General features: G+C 42.3%; 1 protein-coding gene across 5 annotated transcripts in view; it reads left to right on the top strand.

Annotated features, from left to right (window-relative positions):
* Positions 1-15,428, top strand: part of DOK5 (docking protein 5) — a 43,326-nt gene extending 27,898 nt beyond the window's left edge. Inside the window, exons 3-9 of one of the 5 annotated variants that reach the window (XM_065645817.1) lie at positions 3,717-3,831; positions 3,932-4,051; positions 4,794-4,983; positions 6,375-6,510; positions 11,461-11,517; positions 11,720-11,840; positions 14,793-15,428. In XM_065645817.1, coding sequence (XP_065501889.1) covers positions 3,717-3,831; positions 3,932-4,051; positions 4,794-4,983; positions 6,375-6,510; positions 11,461-11,517; positions 11,720-11,840; positions 14,793-14,860 — 807 coding nt within the window. In that variant the 3' untranslated portion in view covers positions 14,861-15,428. Of the gene's footprint in view, positions 1-3,716; positions 3,832-3,910; positions 4,052-4,793; positions 4,984-6,374; positions 6,511-11,460; positions 11,518-11,719; positions 11,841-14,792 lie in introns of all 5 variants that reach the window. The other 4 variants (XM_065645818.1, XM_065645816.1, XM_065645820.1 and 1 more) reach the window with 4 other exon arrangements.
* Positions 15,429-20,754: the final 5,326 nt, after the last annotated feature.

Genomic DNA, 20,754 nt, shown 5'->3' with positions numbered 1-20,754 from the left:
GCCTGGAAGCACCTGATGTGTACTGGCTCCCTGCCCTGTCCCTGCTCCCAGCATAAAACACGCAGAGGTAGAGGCAACGTGATGAGGAAGGGGCTTACGGCAGAGCTTCATAAACACATCAAAAAAAAAAATCATATAATTATTTGTTCATGTTCACCCCACCTCTGTACCCCTTTTTTCTTCCTCCCTCCCCTGTACACCCCCCCGCAGACCCAGGGAAAAGCCCACCAGTCCCAGTTGTCCTTGCACTAACACCCAGGGCAGTGGCACGCTCGGGTGCTTCATCTTTGTCCTCCACTCTTATGTTGAATGAGTGAGAATTTTCACTTAGAGAGATGAATTAACTGCTGGTTGATAATCCAGAAAAGCAAAATAGACCACTGTGAATACTGGGAAGGCAAAAGATAAGAGATAAATAATGTCTTGCATAATCTGCATTGTCGTCTTCATAACAGTATGCTTAGAGGGAGTGCAGTAATAAAAAGCAAACGTAGGAGAAGGCATATTCAAATGAAAACAATTTTTTCTGTTCAGAAGGATGAACTTTGGGATTTCAAGTATGAGCTGATTCTTCTAAAATCTCTATTGGAATATATCACTCTGAATTTGAGATTACGAAGAAGTACTTTACTGCAGTAACTAACTGGCTTTTGAGAGGAATTTATGATAAGAAAGAAAAACTTACTGCTATTCTCAGCTCCAAAACAATGATGCTGTTAAGTCCATGCCTTTATTTGTATTTAGTTGTTTCTAAAGGGGAGCGCAGGAGTTGCGAGTTATGCTCTCATGTGGTCAAGTCGTCCGGCCACCTTCGTGCTTCTCAGAACTCGTTGAAATGACCAACTGCTGGCCATGTGAAGTCCTAGACTGGATGGAGACCGCAGGTACCTGAGGTGTTGGCAGGAGCAGCTCTCCGCCCCCGTGGCTGGGTTCGGAGATGAAGCAGTCCTGGAGCTGCAACGTGGATATGACACAAAGGCAACGGCGCGCGAGGCCATCTGGAGATTGGAGTGTGGAGACTGGAAAGCACAGGGTGTCTCTAGTAGTACAGAAATGAGAGGAAATGGTTGATGGATATTCTGCTAGGGATGCAGAGACTGCAGGAGCTCATGCAGGGAGGCTGGACGGTAGTTGCAGCCCTAATGTGAATAAAACATGACAACTTCCAGTGTAAAGTGTGGTCTTAGGGGTTCTGGGGGTGATGAGGGTAAGATTTACAAATTCTTATTTCTCCAAGTGACTTTTGACTTTGCAATGTGCCGGAAAAATCCTCAATATTTACGAGATTCACAAGGCTGGGGTCATACTAAAAGAAACAGGCACCAGAAATGTCTCTCTCTCAGTGTAGGCAGACAAAGCAAATGTTTTCATCTTGTCCTCCTCACGTTCCCAGCAGTGTTACGAACATCGGCTCCCATCTGGCCCGGAGGTGCATAACTTGGTCTGCACGCAGGGCTGTTAGTGGTACCGTTTGGGTTGGTTGGTTGCTTTTGCTTTCCCAGCCCTGCCCAGCATCCTTCGCCTCCTGCCGCCGTCACCTGGGGCTGGCGGGGACATGGGCAGCAGGTGGCCAGATGGTACTTCTGAGCCTCCGAACTGCTGGAAGTGCTCTTGGCTCCCGAGCCAGCAGGGAAAGGCAGCAAGCTGCTCCCTGACCTGTACAAACCTCCCATGATCTCACTGAGCCCTGTCACAGCATCCCCAGGGTTCATCGCACTGGGGACAATTACTGGGATATCCAGCGGTAGGAGTGTGACCAGCCTGATTTTAAGAAATAAGCTTTCCATTAGGGGAAAAAAATCCTAGATAGCTAGATGTTTCATTACCAAAATATACGGCTACATTCTGTTTCTGCTAACTTTTGTATGCGTAGGTACAAAACTTCATTAGTACGTTCATTTACAGAAAATGTAAATGTGCTCAGTATAAATGTCAGGCTGGCTGCTGTCCTGAACGAAAAACTCTAGCTCTTTTTTTCCTTTTGCATTTGAATCCCTGCTTGACATATGAGGAAAATATATGAGACTTGAACTTGGCAGCTGGCAATTTGTGCTTGACCTGTCATGTGCTGAGCATGATGAGAATAGCTTATGACAGATTTGCCGTATTTAACAATGAGTTTGTCGGTGTCTTGTTAGCACTGGGGGATGTCAGGATTTCCTGGAAAAGTAAAAAATACTCACGCAAAATTAAGCACGGTTAGGAAGTCTCAGTTTTGACACTTCTCAAAATCTTGAGCCTGGAGGCTATAAAAACCTGAGTTTAAATTTGGCAGCTAAGCAAGCAGGTTTTGTGTGTTCCCCATGGGGTGTTCCTTCCATTATTTCCTTCTGCTACTGCACCTCGAGTGATTTTTCCGGACTTTGGATGCGTTGCTTATTTTTATTTTGGGGAGACATTGTCCACCAGCTGCTCTTTGTCCCTTCCATTCACAGTAAGGTTACCTTTTCAGGGGTCTTGCTCGAAAATGTGATTCTGGTTGTCTGTCCTCCCCTGCTGGGTAATAAAGGCACTCCAAGAAGCAAGTGCTTCAGGATGGGGTCCAGAAAGATGCAGTGGGGCTGGTGAACTGAAGATGCTCCAGAGGAAAGGGTTTTGTTGCTGGACCTTGCAACACCGATAACTCTTTCTGCTTCCTGAATCTTATATGTAAGACAATTGCTGCATTCCTTTGTTTAGAGTTGATGCATTTTGAAATGAGACTAATCCACAGGGCTAACGAGAACAAAGTAATGAAGTTTTTAGGTTGTACAACTTTGGGAACGTTCCTGTTAAATTCCCTTTCTCCCTCTCTTCAACCCCTGCCATGTAAAAGAGTTGGTGAAATGTTTCCTAATAGTGCATATTTAAATGTAACTTCCTGGTTCCCTGTCTGGGTGTTAGTCTGTACTTTTAAAGGAATTTAAATAACGGACAATTCCTCCTCAGTCAAATTTAGGAGAGTTACTTATGGTTGTGAGAGTGAAAACTGGATGTCAGAAATATGAAGCAACTGTACTATGTATTTATTAATTATCTGTATAGAAGGTAACAGATTCATGTTTATTTTTTTGGTGTGAAAGCTATTTTTCCAATCATTTTTTGGCAACCAAGCAACAGAAATCTGTGTTTCCAAGCCTGTGAATCTTTAAAGCTAAAAAGCTTTTTAATAACTAGAACTTTGATTTATTTTTATTTGTATTTTTATTTTTTAAGTGGACTATTCTAACAAATCCTTAACTTTCCATCAAAACATTATTTAGAGAGCAGCCCTTCTTACAGTTTTGTCCTCCATGATGAAATGAAAGCTGTACTGGAACTGGCCTTGCTCCTCCAAATGGGCGAATCCTTTAGATTTTTATCTTCACCTCTCTTTGCTTCTGCTGCGTCAGGTTGGTCCTTCTCATGTCCTTCACATAAATATTTCTAAAACCAGAGCGAGCTTTGATTCTACCTGCCTCATTGCAAAACTCCTGTTCAGCTTGTGTTGCCCTGAAGCTCGCATACAGACGGGAGAACTGGAGGACGTGGCTCCTTCATCATCCAGGGTCTAGAGTTGATTGTGTAAGGTGGTTCATGTCAGGGCTGCATTGCTTTCAGAAAATCACAGGCATGTTCATACTCTCTCTCCTTTTCTCTGTCCTTTGCAACATAATTCTTTTCTCTCCTTCTCCAGTCAATAATGGCTATATAGCTTTTCAAGCTCCTAACTAAGACTCCGAATTGTGCTTTTTCAGGTCACAGAGCTCAATAATGTGAAGAATATATTACGATTGCCAAAAAGCACAAAGAAGCATGCTGTTGGGATTTATTTTAATGATGCCACCTCCAAAACCTTTGCTTGTGAATCAGGTGGGTAAAATGGCAAAGCACAAGAGAAAACATAAGAGCATTAATTGTGAAATCATAAATGTATTATACCGACACACAGATTTTCTGGGCATTTATACAGAACTTGAGGCAGATGAGTGGTGCAAGGTGCTGCAGATGGAATGTCTTGGAACACGAATTAATGACATTAGCCTTGGAGAGCCTGACTTGTTGGCATCTGGAGTAGAGAGGGAGCAGAATGGTAGGTACATAAATGGTGACCTTTTAAATCATCAATTGCATTATTTTAAAGTCTTTTGGACTATGCATATGAATATCAGAAATAAATTGGTGCAAAACATTTTCCCAAGCCCTCCTTCCTGTTTTTTGTGGGCTTTTTTTAGTTTGCTCGAGGGTGTTTTTGGCTTTTTTTTTTTCTTCCCTCCAGTTGCTACCAGACAGAATAAGTAAGGTAAAAAGAATTATTTTGGAACAGCACAAGTTAGTTGCTCTTGGAGATGGGAACTATCTTTTGTTGTGTGTTTTCTTGTACAATGTCTGTACAACAGTTTCAGTCTGTGACTGGGGCTCTTTGGCAACACTGTAAAGTAAATAATAAATAGTAGTAATTGCATGCAAAACCTCAGCCCATGGCTACGTCACTTTTCCATGCAAATTAACTCATTACATACACGAAAGTAATTGCAATGTATTTGTTCATGCACTCAATTTTATTAATTGTTTGCAAATATCAGGATTAAGATGGTGCAGTTCTCTTTGGTATCTGAATACACAGACAAATGTTTGATGTCCTTCGAGTGCAGCATTCTAACTGCCCCAAACATGGAGTTTACTGAGTTATTCCATGGAATTGAGTCTTTCTTTTTGCATCCTATGAAGTGGAAATAAGATCTTGTAATAGAGTTGGAAAATACAAAATTCCTTTAATGACTTGTACATTTAATGGGCAGGGATTTTAGACTAACCTTTTGTTTTTCTCCCAGAGAGATTCAATGTGTATTTGATGCCATCCCCTAATTTAGATGTGCATGGGGAATGTACCTTGCAGATAACAGTTGAGAATATCTGTCTATGGGACATCCAGAATCCCAGAGTAAAACTCATCTCTTGGCCATTAAGTGCCCTCCGACGCTACGGGCGGGACCCGTCTTGGTTCACGTTTGAAGCGGGGAGGTAGGTGTGTGTTCGCTGGCTTGGGGGGCTCTCCGGGGGGTTGCTGGGGGGTGCTCCACCCCACTTCCCAAGGTTATTGGAGGAGATATCAGAGCTTGTCTTCAGGCAGAGGCTGGTCTGTACCCTCTACTAAAAACAAACAAACTCACCCAAACCAAAACCAAACAGAACAGCAAAAACAAACAAACAAAAATAAAACCAAATAAAACACCCTCTTAAGCCCAGGTCGCAGCTTGAATGGAAGCAGTTGCCAAATAAAGGTGCCTGAGGATGGGGATGGGAGAGCTGCCGTATCCCAGGGGGCTGCAGGATGGAGGCTGACAGCATTGGGTATTTCTGTATAGGGTTGGTCTTAAGTAATGCATTATACGAGCCAGAGAACTGGATGGACAGATCTGGGAAGAAGGGGTGAACATCATTTCAGAATTTGTACAACGTGGGCCTTTGAGCACAGGGTTATGGATTCTATATGGGGAGAAGTGGAGTTTGAAGTTGAGAACAGTGAGTGCAAATTTGTTTCCCAAAAGCAAGCTAAGAGAAGGGATTCCCATTTGCCATTGATTATATTCCTGTTTTCTGTCTATTTGTCAAATGGATTTATAAGAAAATTGAATGCAATTCCATGTTTTAGAGATGTTGTTCTGTATTGCTTCCTGCAGCTCAGTCTTAATGAGCTAAAGTCTTTGTGTGACTGGAGTTGGAGCACTTGTTTGTTGAATTAAACTATCAAATATGGATATGGATGCATTATTTTAGATAAGCACATTAAAGAATTACAATAGTAAAAGAGAAACAGGTCACACATAATTTATCTGGAAACAGAAGAGGCATTTAAATGTCCAACCTCCATATTACTGCAGAATTTAGTCCTCGCAGGGTGGGGGGTGGTGGTGAAGGATACATTTTTATTTAGCTGATCATGCATTATTTGTGATAGGACACTGCAATTGGGATGCTGAGGATATGTATTTATTGTTTCAAGTGGAAGATGAAACTCTGCAAAACTCATTACAGGCAGCGTTAAAAGTCTGAAAGGGGAAGACAAATTAATCCTACCTGGCACAGATTCTAGATAGGGTCTAAATATTAAAAATGTGGGTCTTGCGCATAAACTCTCTAGAGCTTAAGCACTTGTGATAGATCAGGAGTACTTAGCCGAGTCCCTGTTTGGTGCGAGTGATACAAATATGGGCAAAAATAGATTGGACCAGGGCTGGCAAAATCCATCCATAAAGACTTTTAGACAACCTTGTTCCATATTTCAACAGCCTCTGTATTCTTACTGCTTGTGCAATAGTGCTTTTAGATCAGCATGCCAAAGTTTTGCTTGTTCAGGGTGATCTGTAAACTCAAATCTCACACTTGGATCCCAACCGTTCTTGCTTTGGCAGGATGTGTGACACAGGAGAAGGACTATTCATCTTTCAGACCAGAGATGGAGAAGCAATCTATCAGAAGGTTCACTCGGCTGCTTTGGCCATAGCAGAACAACACGAGCGCTTGTTGCAGAGTGTGAAAAATTCAATGGTACGGCTGCTCGTTATGCTTGGTATTTCGCACTGGGCACCACTGAACAACCTGTTTCTTCAATGTGATGTTGAAGTTTTGATTCACAGATAGTAAGCAGTTTGATTATTATTGCTTTTAGTAAATTCTGCTTGGTTTTAATAATTAGGTCAGTGTATATAACTGGGGCTGCTTTTCAAGAATCCAAACAAAAAAGGAAAGTTATGGTCCTCGTTTTTCGTGTTTGCAAAGCTACCAATAAGTGCGAATTAATACAGAGATGATAAGCTCCTGTCAGCGCACGTTCCCATTATGTTCCTTTGATTAATCAGCATCATGAGTTTGTTTGGAAGCATTTTTCATCGATCTATTTGCAAAATGTTGTGGCTCATGCTCAGTTTTCCGTTTGCTAATTGATGCCTACGCTCTCAAGGATGATTTGGAAAGAGTCATATGGTTCAGATTAAGCTGTGGGGGAGGACTAGGTGTTTGTCTGATCTCTCAGTGGATGTCTGTTTTCCGCAAGTGCTTTTTGTGTCTAAAACTTCTTCTTTAGGAAGAGCTTTGACGCTTTGCTTGCTTTCTTTCAAAAAAGTTTGAACTAGCAGGTGAACTCTGCAGCCAGGTGTTCTGGTAGTTTTTCCTTTCCCATTGAAGTATCATCTAACACCAACTTTACTGGTTTTGAGTCTTGTTTAAAACAAAAAACTTTATAGTTAGCAAAAGGAGTATTTGTTCAAAAATATTGTTATCTAAGTTGAGACAGATGTAGATAATACAAGTACTCAACAGTAACTAAATTAAACAGATTAAAATTAACCTAGGCTAAGTCAGCATAACTAGTTGACATTTGTAGCCCACCATCATCAGAAATGATTGAGGAACCTGTTGAGAACACAACTTCGTTTTCAAAAAACAGAGATAAGTTCAGTAGCAATAGTGAACAGGCTTACAGGCAATTTAATATTTTACATTTATGAAACAGCATCTTTAATAGATGAAGCCTGGTGCTGTGCTGTAAAATTTCCATCTTACAAGTGCCAGTAGACTCAACAGATGCACAGTTGCTATAGGTTTCAATAGAGAGCAGCTGCACAACCTCTAAAAGCATTTTTCATGAACACTGTGTCCAACCACAACCCCTAAATCTGATTTTATAGTCCCTAGAGTGCTAAGTGTGGGATAAGAACATATTCCAGGTGAACTGAAAGTCTTGTAATATAGTAGTAGAATATAATTGTTTCAGATGGTCCATATGCCTCTGAATACAAGTTTTCCAAGTCTGTCATAGAAACATTGCCTTATTCCAAAATAATCAGTAAGACTTGGTGGCTTCTCTGGAGTTCAAGGATAGACAGTTTAGAAGTTTGGGCAGAGGATCATTATATCAGTGTAGAACCCAAGTGGCCTGTTTTGCTGATTACAAAATATTTGTAAAGTACATCGTGATTCAGATTGATTAATTTCCCTGGTATTTTTCTTCTACTTTTGAACACTTCAACAAAGAATTCATTTTAGATGTCTATATTGTTTCTGTCACCAAGAATTATTTACTCTGTGTGAATCTTCTTATTAGTGAAGCTTAAGCTATTATTCACAGAAAGGGTAAAGAGATGTAGAAAGTAGGAGATACTGATGTGAGAAATTAAGTCTACGCTGAATGTCTTCTATTTGCTCCTGTAAGTCTGGCCACTGCTACATCAGTGGTGGGATTATCCAGGACTGAGGTGGTATTAAGCCACCGGGGGGCTCCTGGATCTTATGCAAAGAAAAAAAAAAGGAATCGAATGGTTGATGCTGATAGAGTGAAATAAAGCTGCCAAGTACTGTTGAGAACGTGGGCTATAATGTGTCTGTCACCTCCCTAGCAGCCACTCTCTTTATATTGCAGTATGTTGTTCAGTTCGTGACTATAACTGGCTCTGGCTCTTGAGATGCATGCGGAAAATTGGTGCGGTAGAGGTTCCTCAGCTGGGACCCTCACCCTGACACTTTCTCTTAATGTGCTATTGCTTTCTGGTGAGGTCTGAGCAACAGCTCAGAGTCTGTGACACTTTCACAAGTCGGTTTCATTTATTTTCCTTTTCAGCGAATTCAAAGTTCTCTCTCTTTTCTCTTTTAAAGGGAAGAAAGAGCTGGCTTTGCTTAGCGATGCATGAAGCCATTCTGGTCATTTGGTAACTCATCTCATTCAACTGTTTCACTCTTGCATTGCCAGACAATGGAAAGAAAATATCTATCCAAGTTATATTTTCATGAGTATTTGGCTGCCACGAAACCTGACGGGAGCAGTGCAGTGACTTGACCGCTGTCATTTATGCCTGCTCTCCATTCGGGTTGCTTTAAAAAAGACATTGCAACTTGACATCTTGCTAAAGCAATAACGGCGAGCTTCCCAGTTTTGGCAGCTAAAACCCAATGCTTCATAGAAAGGTATTATCGGCCAGTTTATCAGCAGCCGTCCCTGCCTCTTCTTCCCCTCTCAGCAACTCAAGAGCGCACTTTGCACCAGATTCATCTCATGTGCAAGTGCATCTGTCCACGCTGGAGCTTGCTAATTATCTCTGCCCATTTCCACAGAGATTCACAATTAAGAGTGAAATGGTGCTTGCTGCCTTTTGAAATAACAGAAGAATATTGAGTATTAGTTTAAAATGGATACTAGGCAAAATGGAAGCAATGTGTTAGTGCCCTTTCATTTCTGAAGTTGTTTGTTTTTATTATTAGTTTACGATTATTTAGTTTTGTTGTAATAAATTTAGCAAATGTTACTTAAGCAATTTTCATTCTAATAGATTTTTATTTGATTACATGAATTTGCTTTACTAGGAAGAAAATGCCCCTCAAAACCACAGTGAGTGCAATCTACTCCAATTGGGGATCCCAAGATGAAGGTTTATCTAGTGCAAGTTGTTTTGCAAAACCTTCGAAAATTGCAGTGTCTAGCATGAGGAAACCAACCAAGCCTAACAAATCTTAAGTCAACTCGTCTTTCCTTTTCTAGCCTTGTACACAGCTAACGAGAGAATGTTGGTGTGCAGGGGTTGGTTTTTTTAGGATCTTTTGGGAGGTTTTGTGTGGTGTGTCTGGCTTTTTGTTTGTGTTTTTTTGGTGGTGTGTGTTTGTTTGTTTGTTTGTTTTATTGTTGTTGTTTAGCAGTACTTTTTAGTTTTTTAATGCGATTTTGCCAGTTTGTTAAGGTGGGATCCAAGAAAGCAAATCCTTGTGCAGGGAGCTGTGTTTGAGCTGCTCTGGGGATCCCGATCTCCTTTTAGGTTTCTACATTCTCCCTCTCCCCTGGGCAGAAGAGGACAAGAGGCCACGAATTATGTGCCTTCCAGTTTATAAATGATTTGTTGTATTAATGATACGTGGAGTCAGACGTCCCGCCTGGTGCTCTGCTCGCAGCCTTTGCTCTTGCCTGACCCAGCACATCAATCCTGCCTGGTTTTGACCTGTTTGAGGTGCTGGCTGCTTCTGCGGCGTAAAGCCAAGTCATCAGCAAGTTATTCCTACTCTTTCTGTTGCCACAGAGATACAGTAGGTTAATGGCGAGAATGAAATCAATCATCATTAAAGCTGCCTTTGCTCGCAGTCCGAGGTGTTTTGATGAAACGTGGTGTATTCAGGACATAACATACTAATTCTTATCTCCAGCTGTGGGTTTTTTAAATGTTTTCCCCTGCTGATGGAGTTCAGGAGGGGCACCCTTTCTGGCCTCTTTCTGTGTCTTTACCTACTCTTTCTCTAGCTATGTCTGTTTTTTTCTCCCAAGATAGCCTATTGCTTTTTTCTACCCCTCGTAACATCCAAACTATTGCTCAAACTGCCTTATCTTGCTGTCCTACTCACCAATAAATTGAACCACCAAAGAAAGTGTCTCCAGCTAGGAAATACCACCCTCCCAATGCTCTGCTGATTTTTGTTCCCTGTAAGAGATCCATCATTGTGTTTGTTTCCATGGTGCTGAGATGTGTGCGGTGACACTGCAAAGGGTGTCGGGGCTTTAGTGAAGGAGCCGTAATAAATACGATGTAGGCGGAACCTTCGTAGGGCGGTGATTCACATCCAGCTGACGTGGAGGTGGGTGTTGTAAGAGCAAGAGTTTTTGGTTTTGGTTTAGTTCACCGTCACATCACAGGCACAGTGTCCACTGTACAGAGAGGAATTTGAAGTTGGGTGACACCTCTAAATGCTTGGAAATTGGGCCTCTTCGGATACAGCCAGCACTCACCTCTTTTTGGTGCGTGCTTTGCCTGTTTTTGCTCCAAAATGTACTGATCTTCTTGCAAAATGTTCTTTTACCTCAGATTTTGGGAAACTAAAATATAGAAGCTTACTCTTTTGTAAAAAGCTATCTTTATAAATTAGAAAAGTCAAGTGCAGTCTTGGTATGTTTGGACTGGTGTTTTCCTCACCTTTGAGAGGAGAATTTTTAGCGGTACTGTGTTAGCTGATGATAAAATCCAGTTATTTTTATTAGCTTGTAAATACATCTTATTAAGTTTATGGAAGGAAATGTCTTAGTTCTCATGTATTTTTGTGCTAAGTGTGACTAACAAGGGGCTGTGTCTGTGTAAGAAAACGCAGCTGAAGGCCCTGTCTGGAGGGGGAAGTGTGAGATGCTTGCAGCAATGCCCTGTAGCCCACGCGCTCTCCTCTCCACGGAGCTGCACGTGCTGTTCGTTTGAGGAATTTAGCTGAAAGATGCAGCTATCTCCTGAGCTGAACTCCTGTGCCACCCGGCTGGCATGCTTTTCGGCTGTCGGAGGTGCGAGATGAAGAGAAAATACTTCAAAACTAGCAAGAACAACTTATCCTCACCCATGTGAAACATCTCCAGTCAGGTCCTCAGTGTGCTCAGCTTTGCGAAGGTTGTTGCGGAGCTGGGCAGAGCCTCTGACGGCTTTTTTGAAGGGGGAGCATAGTGGCACTCTCTGATCTTCCACTGATCCTCGGTTTCTGTTTCAGCTGCTTGAGCTCGAGCTCCCCTCGGGGGAAGCAGTGCTAGCCCAGGCGAGCACCAAGGTGAGCTTTGGTGTGCAGCTTTGGCGGCATCCTAACCCGAGCACGTATGCCATGCAAACTAACCCTGGAGTCAGTCATCGCTGCTCGTGCGGGCAGATGGAGGGAGGGCGAGGCCATGCCGGCTATTTCATGGGAAGTTCTTGCAGCCAGCGCTCGGGCGATTCGCAGACTGTCTCCTTCACACCAATTTACTGCTTTGCAGCTTCAGATGAAAATGAGCGAGCGCGCCGTGTCCCTCAGCACCATGGTGCCCTTGCCCCGCAGTGCCTACTGGCAGCACATCACGCGGCAGCACAGCACCGGCCAGCTCTACGCCCTGCAAGGTAAGGGGCTGCGGTGGAAAGGGTCAGCGCACAAACCCGGTCATGACATCGTTCAATCATTTCAGTATCTGTTCGTCTCGTTGAAGGCTGATATTCTGTCCGAGCTGGTTGTCTGATGGAGAGAAGGGCACATCCTACCTTAAGAGGGACAACTGCCCAAAAGGGTTGTCATTGTGAGGTGCTCTCCTTCCCGTTGGGGAGGAATCCTTCATTTGGCAGGTTTTCTGGCCATTTTTACAGGATGGCCAGTTATCAAAGTTGCCAATTCCTTTCTATTACCAGACTCTTTTAATGGCACCTGATTTTTTGCCAGACTTATAACCATTTGACTCCCCTCTCCTTTGCATATCTGTCTCATACTAAGAATGATGCAGTCTTCACTATTAGTTTTGTGTACTTGCCAACATTCAACCAAAACAACTGCATCCTCAAAACCAGCTGATTTAGGGAAAATAAAAGGAAATGGCCACGATAAGTAGTTCTAGAAAACTGTTGCTTGAACCGCTGCGGTGCTGCCACCGTGCATTGCGGTGAGGCCTGAAGATGGGCAGATGTCTTCTCTAAATCCCTTCTCTCTTGCCAGCCCAAGCTCGGTCCCTTCCTGCCTGAAAACCTCCTTGTGCTGCTCCCCAGGGAGGTCTCTGCACCCACTTGTCTCTCCGTGGTCACCAAGGGACATCTAGTGGTTACTGAGGATGGGGAGATGGCGCTTGCAGAGGGGATGGCTGACAGGCTTTGCAGCAGAGCTGCCATGAACTTGCAGAAGTGCTGCCCGTGTGCTTCCCAGCGTTTCAACGCCGAGCTTGTCTCCTGTGGAAGCTGCAGCACCTGACGTGCCCAGTTGTTGCTTTGTGCTGCTTTCCCCAGAGGCAGCTCTGGCGGAGGAGCTGCAGGTGCTTAGTACCTCTGAGGAGCTGGTCCAAAAATTGGCATCTTGCAGTCATGCGTGTTTTTAGAGGTGGTTTTTTTTTTTTTTTAAATAAAAGCTCATTTGTATTTCAAAGCACACTCTTCCACTCTAAGCTGCATGGATTGACCAAGTGTTTGTACAGAAGTTGGTATTGATGAGTTGTGAAGTCAGGATCAGGGCATTGCTCAGAAAAGTCAGAAAACAGACTGAACACTCAATTAGAAGCGGGGCAGCCTGGAGTATTGAGCGGAGGGAGCCAAAACTTGCCATAATTTCATTCTCACAACGTACGGAACAAAGGTTGAGCTCGATTAAACATTCGGATGAAAAAGCTGGACTAAAGCAGATTCCCTTCCCTGTGGGGGCATTAGAAGGTGAAGCTCAGCTTGGCCATCAGGACATGGGCTATTTCTCTGTCATCCCAGAAGGTCAGGGCTGCCGTGTGCTGCACCAAGGGGAAGCCCTGCTCTTGGTGCCTCATCCTGCTGCAAAAACCCCCCACAGATCACAGAAAATTCACAGAACGTTCACAGAACGTTCACAGAAAGTTAGGGATTGGAAGGGACCTCAAAAGATCATCTAGTTTAGCAGAAAACTTCAGGAGCTGGCAGGGGTTTCTACTGCTGCCATGGAGATATCATTTACTAACATCAAGTATTCAGAAATCGCGAGGCAGATATTTTAAAACATACTGGTTTGGAAAATTTTAGAGTCTCTTCTTTGTTTCTTTTTTTTTTCTTCCTCTCAGATACTAGGAATTTCTCAAGGAGTAATAAGTGACAGAAATTTAGTTTACTTTCTTTAATAAAGCAGGAGATTGTAGAGGTTAACACCTCCAGAACATGGAACATCACAAGCTGTGATTAAAAATTACAACTGCTGGCAGCCCTGACATATATAACGATATTCCATTCTGGTCCTCAACAAATTTTTCAGCAAATCATACTTTTTCCTTTTTTCAACACTAGAGGGGGCAGGCAGCACATAAAAAGCTCCAGCAAAGCCTGGCAAATGTTTCAGAGGAGAAATTAAAAATAAAGCAGCACTTACATGCCTGTTTGAATTTGTTCAATAAATTAGGGCATGGGAAGATGACCTGCTGGTGGCAGCCTGTGGCACATGAGAACAAGGCTGCTCGCAGCACTCTGACACAATCGGTAGATTGGGCTTACTGTGCCTTGCTAGCGAGTCCTTTATTAAAACAATAATTCAGCATTGGGTTGACACAAGATAAATAGATTGTACGGGTACAAACCACTTGTATATTTAGAAGAATAGCCTGCTTGTTAAACTGGAAAAAAAAGGTTCCTAGGAGATTGTTGTCATGAGAATGGGGTAAAAGTCTTTGAAAAATAAGCTGTCCATGCAGCCAGCACTGTAATTAGGAAAGACACTGAGGCCCTTGTCTCATTCATCAGTCAGGGCTACTACTTCAGTGGTATCCCGGGCACCTCTAATTAGATTAGGTTGCCAAAATTTTGAAATGTTTCAATTACTACTGGGAAAAGAGATATGAAATAAGTCATAGAATCGTAGAATCACAGAATGTCCTGAGTTGGGAGGGACCCACAAGCATCATCGAGTCCAACTCCTGTCCCTGCACTGTTATACCATGTTGTGTTATTCCATATATATGAAGCAGCATTTCACTCGCTGAATGACAGATGTATCTGAAACCTTCTATGCAAAAACTTCCTTTCACTATGGTTGGAATTTATGGTTTCTGAATTGACTTTCTTCCCCTTTTCCAATGTATATAAAAGAACTGATGCTAATACTGTGAGCTACAGTGCATTTTTCCTTTAAAATGCAAAGTCAAAACTCTTAAAAAGTTAGTTTTCTTTGTATAACTCTCTATTCTGAAGGAACTGGGAAAGAAAATCTGAGTGTGGATGTTTCTGAGATTGAGCAGCAATTTAAGCAGAGATAGGTGTAATTAAAAGGCAGTAATCTGTAGTTCACATAGTCCTTTACAAAATGCTGAATAAGGTGCCTCTGTCTGACTGAGTGTTGTTCTGTTTTTTGCATCTGACTGGGTGAAGATGTCTCTAGCCCAGGGAAGCTCCATCGCACGGACTCTTTTCCAGCGTACAGGTCAGATCATCGATAAAGGACTGTAAAGAACTTTACTAACTCTTTGTCTTCTGACAAACTGCCCCAGTGGATGACAGTGCTGATGACAAGCAAGGATGGAAACACAGAAGAGTTCAGGTTGGATGAAAAAATCTTGCAATACAAAGGTTTTTTTTAAATTTTGCCAAACGTTAAAACTATTCTGTAGATATTAGACAGGGGAACAAAACCAACAAACCCTCCAGTGTTTCTTTTATATCTCTACAGCTGGACAGAGAAGAAATCACTCCCTAAATATTTCCAAATGTTTTTGTATGATAGGTATGTTGTAAATATATGAGACTTTCCTGTTGTAGTGTGGTTCCTTTTGTTTTTTACAGCTGTGTGTTCACTGAGTTCAGCTGTGTCACCCTTGTTTATTGTAATGCTTATCTTCAGTTATTTACATTATTGTTAAGCCTAATCCTTGACCTTTGAAATGATGGCCAGTTTTAAGCATCTTATTGGATACAATTTTTTCCTATTTGAAGCCTAATGAAGACTTGATTGATTTCTTTTAAAAGCACCCTTTGTCTTCTATTTCCTGTATTTATTTCCATCTCTGTAAATGTTTAAAATAAAAAAAAAAAAATTCCCCCTTAATTTGTGATACAGCACTTTTTGTCGTCACTGTCAATGTCATGATCAGAGCTGTTGTGGAGCCAGTAGGACACTGGTAAGGAGGATGCAGGGGGACAGTTGCTTCCTGGGGGTCCCTCCTCCACGTCTAAAGCCACACAACCACTCGTTGGGTGTCCTAACGAAGCAGAGTAGTGGATTCAATGGGAATCTCACAACGCCACAAGCCATTTTGTGGCAGAAAGCCGATTTTTCTGGTTTGTGACAGCATCCATGTTAGGCACTACTTTCATAGATTGGCACCAGCATCAGAATTTGACAGCAAACAGACTTTTCAAAAATAGCGTGGTTGACTACTGTGTGCTATGCCAAATGGCCAGAAATGTATAACAGCTGTAGATAGAAAGCTGTGATTATCCTGAATGCAAGCGAAGCACTGGGCTTAGCCAGGTGTAGTTAAATTTTTTTGTTAACAAGCTCTGGGTAAGGATGCCCTGCCAGATTACAAGTCAGACTGATCATCCCGAACTCTGTAATTCCTGCTCACTTCAGAACCTTAAGGACTAGTTCTTAGTTTGATTGTGCCAGTGGGGAATATTGTCTCTGTATATTTTTAATTGAAAAAATATGGGATACAATTCTAATGATAATTGCACTTAGATGAGTGTGTATGATGTTAGCAGCCACTTTTTCAGCAGATAACCTGGAAGAAGAGTAAAAAAAAAATGCAATGGCTGGAGTAGATTTGTAAAGAATGAGCTCCACTTGTTCATGTTTGTAGAGAACGAGTTAGCATAGGCTAATTTTCTCACATGGCAGACATAACGGTCTTATGATTTGAGTAAAAAGCGAAAGTCTTAAGGTTGACTTTTAATTCTAAGTATGAAATTTCAAAGCAAACTGGGAGGATACGATGTTGACCATGACCCACCTGATGACTGGAGGTAGATTTCAAAGCTGTCCTGGCAGTTTCAGTGAGCTGCACTAGCAGATGCTGTCGGTGCTGGAGGAGGAGGAGGAGGATACCCAGAGCTGTGTGCACTTCTGTGTCTGGTTCCAGTCCTAGTTAATCGCTTGGATGGAGCAGTAGGGAGTGTGCTTATTAAAACTGCAGATCTATAAAATGGGAAGGAAGGCCAGAGGAATGCAAGATTAGAATACAAAATGATCAGGACAAATTCAAGAAATTCAATAGACACGCGTGCTTCTAAGCAAGGCTAATTGACTCCCGAAATACGTAAAGGGAAGGGAAGCAAGACAGCAGCCCTTCAGAAGGGATGTAAGGGTTGTAGCAGATTACAGGCAGAGCATGAGGCAGCACGCTGCAAAACAACAAAGTGTCATAAGGGAATGGCGAAGCATTTAGCTTTTGAGACAGCTGAAGTAATTCTCCTGCTTTGTGCAGGGCCCACAAGGTCTTGGCTGGAGCCCGTGACAGCGCTGACACCTTGGGGTAGTTCAGCTCTTGAACTGCACTGTGCGCTGCGTAACGTCTTCACCTTTCTTTGTTCAACAGACTTTATCTCCAGGAGTAAAGATGCAGCAGATGTTTTAAAGTCAATTCAGCCGTTCTGTTCGTTACAGTGTCCTGAAGTAACCAGTCACTCCAGTAAGATGTTTTCTAACTCGTTTGGGCTTAGGATCTGTGTGTCGGCTTAATAAACACATTATCAATTGTGAAGTAAAACACTTTGAAAGTGTAAGATGTTGGGTTTCTGCATCCAAAAGGGTTGTCCAACAAAACTGGTAGTGAGGGAGGTTTTCAGGGAAGCAAACTGATGAGTGTGGTGAAGGTAAATGTGTTTCTGAAGGTAAAAAAACCAATATGACATCATTGTTTAAAATACACCATAGTGCAAAGATAAGCTTAATTTATTGTGAATAAGGATTGTGTCCAGTTTATTTCAAAACTGAAATGCTAACATAAATAAGTGATTGAAAGGCATGTTACGACTAATAGGTCTTTATCTTCCAGGTTTACTTCTGCTAATGTATTCCCTTTGGAGCTGACAGCATCTGTTGTTTTATCATGGATATGACAGTTCAGTAAATGCTTTTATTCACCTTTCACTCATGCAATGATTGATATAGTAAGACTATCTGTGGTTGAACAGTCCAGTTACAAAGACGACAAAAAAAGCAACTCTAAGCTTGGCCTTTAAATGAAGGGTCATGAAATGAACTACCTCTGATATTATTTTTTGTAGTGAAACTGTCTGCAAAGGATGGGAAAAAAATGCCTAAAAGTAACTTTGCTTTGTATTACTGTGTATGACACAACATCAAGAAGTTGCTCTGTTTTATTTTGTGGTACCAACAGATTAAGTCACTTAATCTTGGCATCATTTCTGAATCAGCAAGGTCATTAGCTGAAGAAAGTGAGAGGGTTTGCTACTCATATAGTTACTGGCTTTACGACGAGGGGAAGGTCTTCGCTGCCTTTGGAGCTGGGGTGTTCAGACTGTAGGGCAGACTGGTGTACAACACCGATATGATGATGCCATCATGTGTGCCACTTGGGTGCCGGTGGTACTTGATATGCTGGTGAAAACAGATGCAGAACTGGAGTGGAAATCCTTCAGGTCCCTGAGCTACACTCAGTGTGAAGAGATGTACTTCAGAAAATGTGCTGCAAATCAGTTTGTAGAGCTGTGGGGCTGAGGGCTACCGTGGGATTCAAGGATCGGTGTGTGACAAATCCTGGAGAACTTTTTTTCTCCAGTCTCTGCCCTACACACTTTAGCAGGACTGCCCTCCCCATTAGCAGGACTTAGCATTAGCAGGACAAGGGGTTTTTTTAGCTTGTCCTGTATGTAAAATATGGTAACAATTTTATGGACTAGTTTCAATTTTCATCAAATTCCAGCACGGCCTTTTATATCATTCAACCTCGTTCTTTCTCAAATGTCCACAGATCTCTTCCGAGAGAACTTTTTCAAAGGCACAGGAGTGTTCTGCAAAGTCATCCAAAGGTGCAGGTCTTTGGCTCCGTGTAACCTCTCCCATTCACGCAGCTCTCAGTAGCATGGTGCGATTGCTCAGACGGCTGCTCCTCAAAGACCGGACAGAAACGCCGAACCCTCTGGTCCTTCCATCCCACAAAAGACCTGTGGCCAACCTGCATAGCTGGAGTCATGATAGTGGAGATGGAAAAATACGTTTCGGGAGTAAAAGAAGAAGGGATTGGAAGAGAAAGCCCAGAGCTGCCGACCCCACGTTTCAAACTCACCCTAAAAAAAGTTACTCTGTCTTTTGAGCAGATATGAACCAGCAAACTGGTAATAGCACAGTGGGGAGATGGAGATGGTCCAGACTGCGGCAGAACTCGGTGGGTAACGATCTTAAAAGACTAATCTTGGAATTAAGTACATTAGGGGAAAAAAATCATAATATCAAGACTTCAAATTACATTTCTTTGTCTTAGATGTTCCTATTACAGGTAACAGAATGCAAATGCCATTATCTAAAACAGCGTAGAGGGCAATGTAAGTACTGTAAATCATTGTGCTGCTGAGAGCAATGGGGTGGCTGACATCCTCTCATGTTTTATTTTATAGAGGGAGATGGAGTCACATAAGGGCTTGCCAAAAGTCACTCAAGGCCTCAAAGTATCATACTTCAAAAACTGCGTTTGGGTTTTTTTGTTTGGTTTGGGTTTTGTTTCTTTAATAAAGGAGATCTTATAATTTTTCTTGGCCAAGATTTAATAAAAAAATTTTTACTTCCTTGAGGGAGGGTAGTGATTTAAGTGGGTTGTTTCAGCACTTGTCTGAGCGAAACAGCTTTATTTTTCTTGCTTCTACTGTTGTTAATACTTATGCTTAAAATTGTCAGTATTTGGGTTTGCTTTTCCTTCTTACACCTTACAGCAGAAAAGCATCATTAATATTTAAGTAGATGAACATCTCTTGAAGTTTGTGACTTGTAGCCAGAATGTCATTAATTTAAATAATCACACAGATGAAATTAATGCAATAGGAGTCGTATCTGAGTCCTGTTGCTGAGCAATTTTGGTGAGCGCATAATAATACTGCTGCCTCAGGCATTGAGATCGGGGTCATGATGTGATATTTCTCTGTATTCATTAACTTTCACAAGGGCAGATTGATCTTCTGTTTCCATGAACGCTAATGAACCATTTTCGTATTTTTAGGGGATATTCTATCACTACCACTGGCCAAGCAGTGTTTAAAGAAAAGCTGTTTTCAAACAGAAGGCTCTAATTAGAACTTGGGCCTCAGCTGTATTGATTGCACTACACTTTCTCAGTGGATTTACAAATGCCAGCAAATAAACTTGCCAGGAAAAAAGTTTATTGTAGTGGTTTTTCTCTTTAGCATTTAGCCTATGTGTTGTTCTGTTTCTTGACAAGCCTAAAAAAGGGAAGTAGTTGAGGCATTCAGAATGGTTGGGTTTGTATGTGAGTACTTTCCCAGCTATCTGTCTTTGAAATACTCTGGAGATCTTAGAAATAAACAGTGTGAAGCATTCATCTTACTCTAAGCCATCTAAAAAAATTACGGTCTCTCTGATGAAGTTAATTCCTGGTCTTCCAGCCCTACGGATGCGAGAAAAATATAGAAAGAAATAACCACAAATAGCTTAGAGTGTGTTCGGCTCTTGTTTCGGCAGGTCGGCGGATGCTGGAGGTGGGTTTGTGCGATCTGAGCCTCGGCCAGCGGGTGCCAGCCTTGCCATGGCAGAGGGACCCGGCTCCGGGATCCACCCGCGCTGCCAGCCCGGCTCTCTCATCCTCTGCTAGACTGGGCTTATAGCTAATAATGTATAAATACCTCCATTTTTTTTTTTCTTTATCTGCCTTGTGGCACCTTCCACCATTTCCTCCTTATCAAGCCCACATGCTCTATCTCTTCCTTTGCTTGCATATCGATAGGAATAAAGTGAAACGTTTGGGTTATTCTAAAAGGGATCTTTACTGCTAAACCTTATAGAAACATGATAGAAGTGTAAACATTTTGGAGAACTGTAAGTTCCTTTTGTACAAACAATAAATGCATAGGAAAAAATGGTTTCCTATACACGACCGGTACTATTTGTGCATATATGAAGAGGACGGAGGGAGCAGCAGCAGGAGCCCATCATTTGCAGTTTGCTGCTGACCCAGTGGGGTTTGCACAGGGAAAGGAGGGATGGTAGATGCAGCTGGTGAACAACTGTGTTTGCACAGATTTTTATATCAATTTGAGAAACCAAAGCCTGTAAATGGGCCTTGACCCTCTGCTTTCGGCTCCTGACGCATCTCACCAAAGGCGCCCGAGGTGGCCCAGTGCAGCACAGCCACACGCTGCTCCC

Source organism: Caloenas nicobarica, chromosome 15, assembly GCF_036013445.1.
Source record: "Caloenas nicobarica isolate bCalNic1 chromosome 15, bCalNic1.hap1, whole genome shotgun sequence".
NCBI lineage: Eukaryota > Metazoa > Chordata > Aves > Columbiformes > Columbidae > Caloenas > Caloenas nicobarica.
The sequence above is the reverse complement of the archived record's forward strand: the minus strand, read 5'-3'. Positions and strand labels throughout refer to the sequence as shown.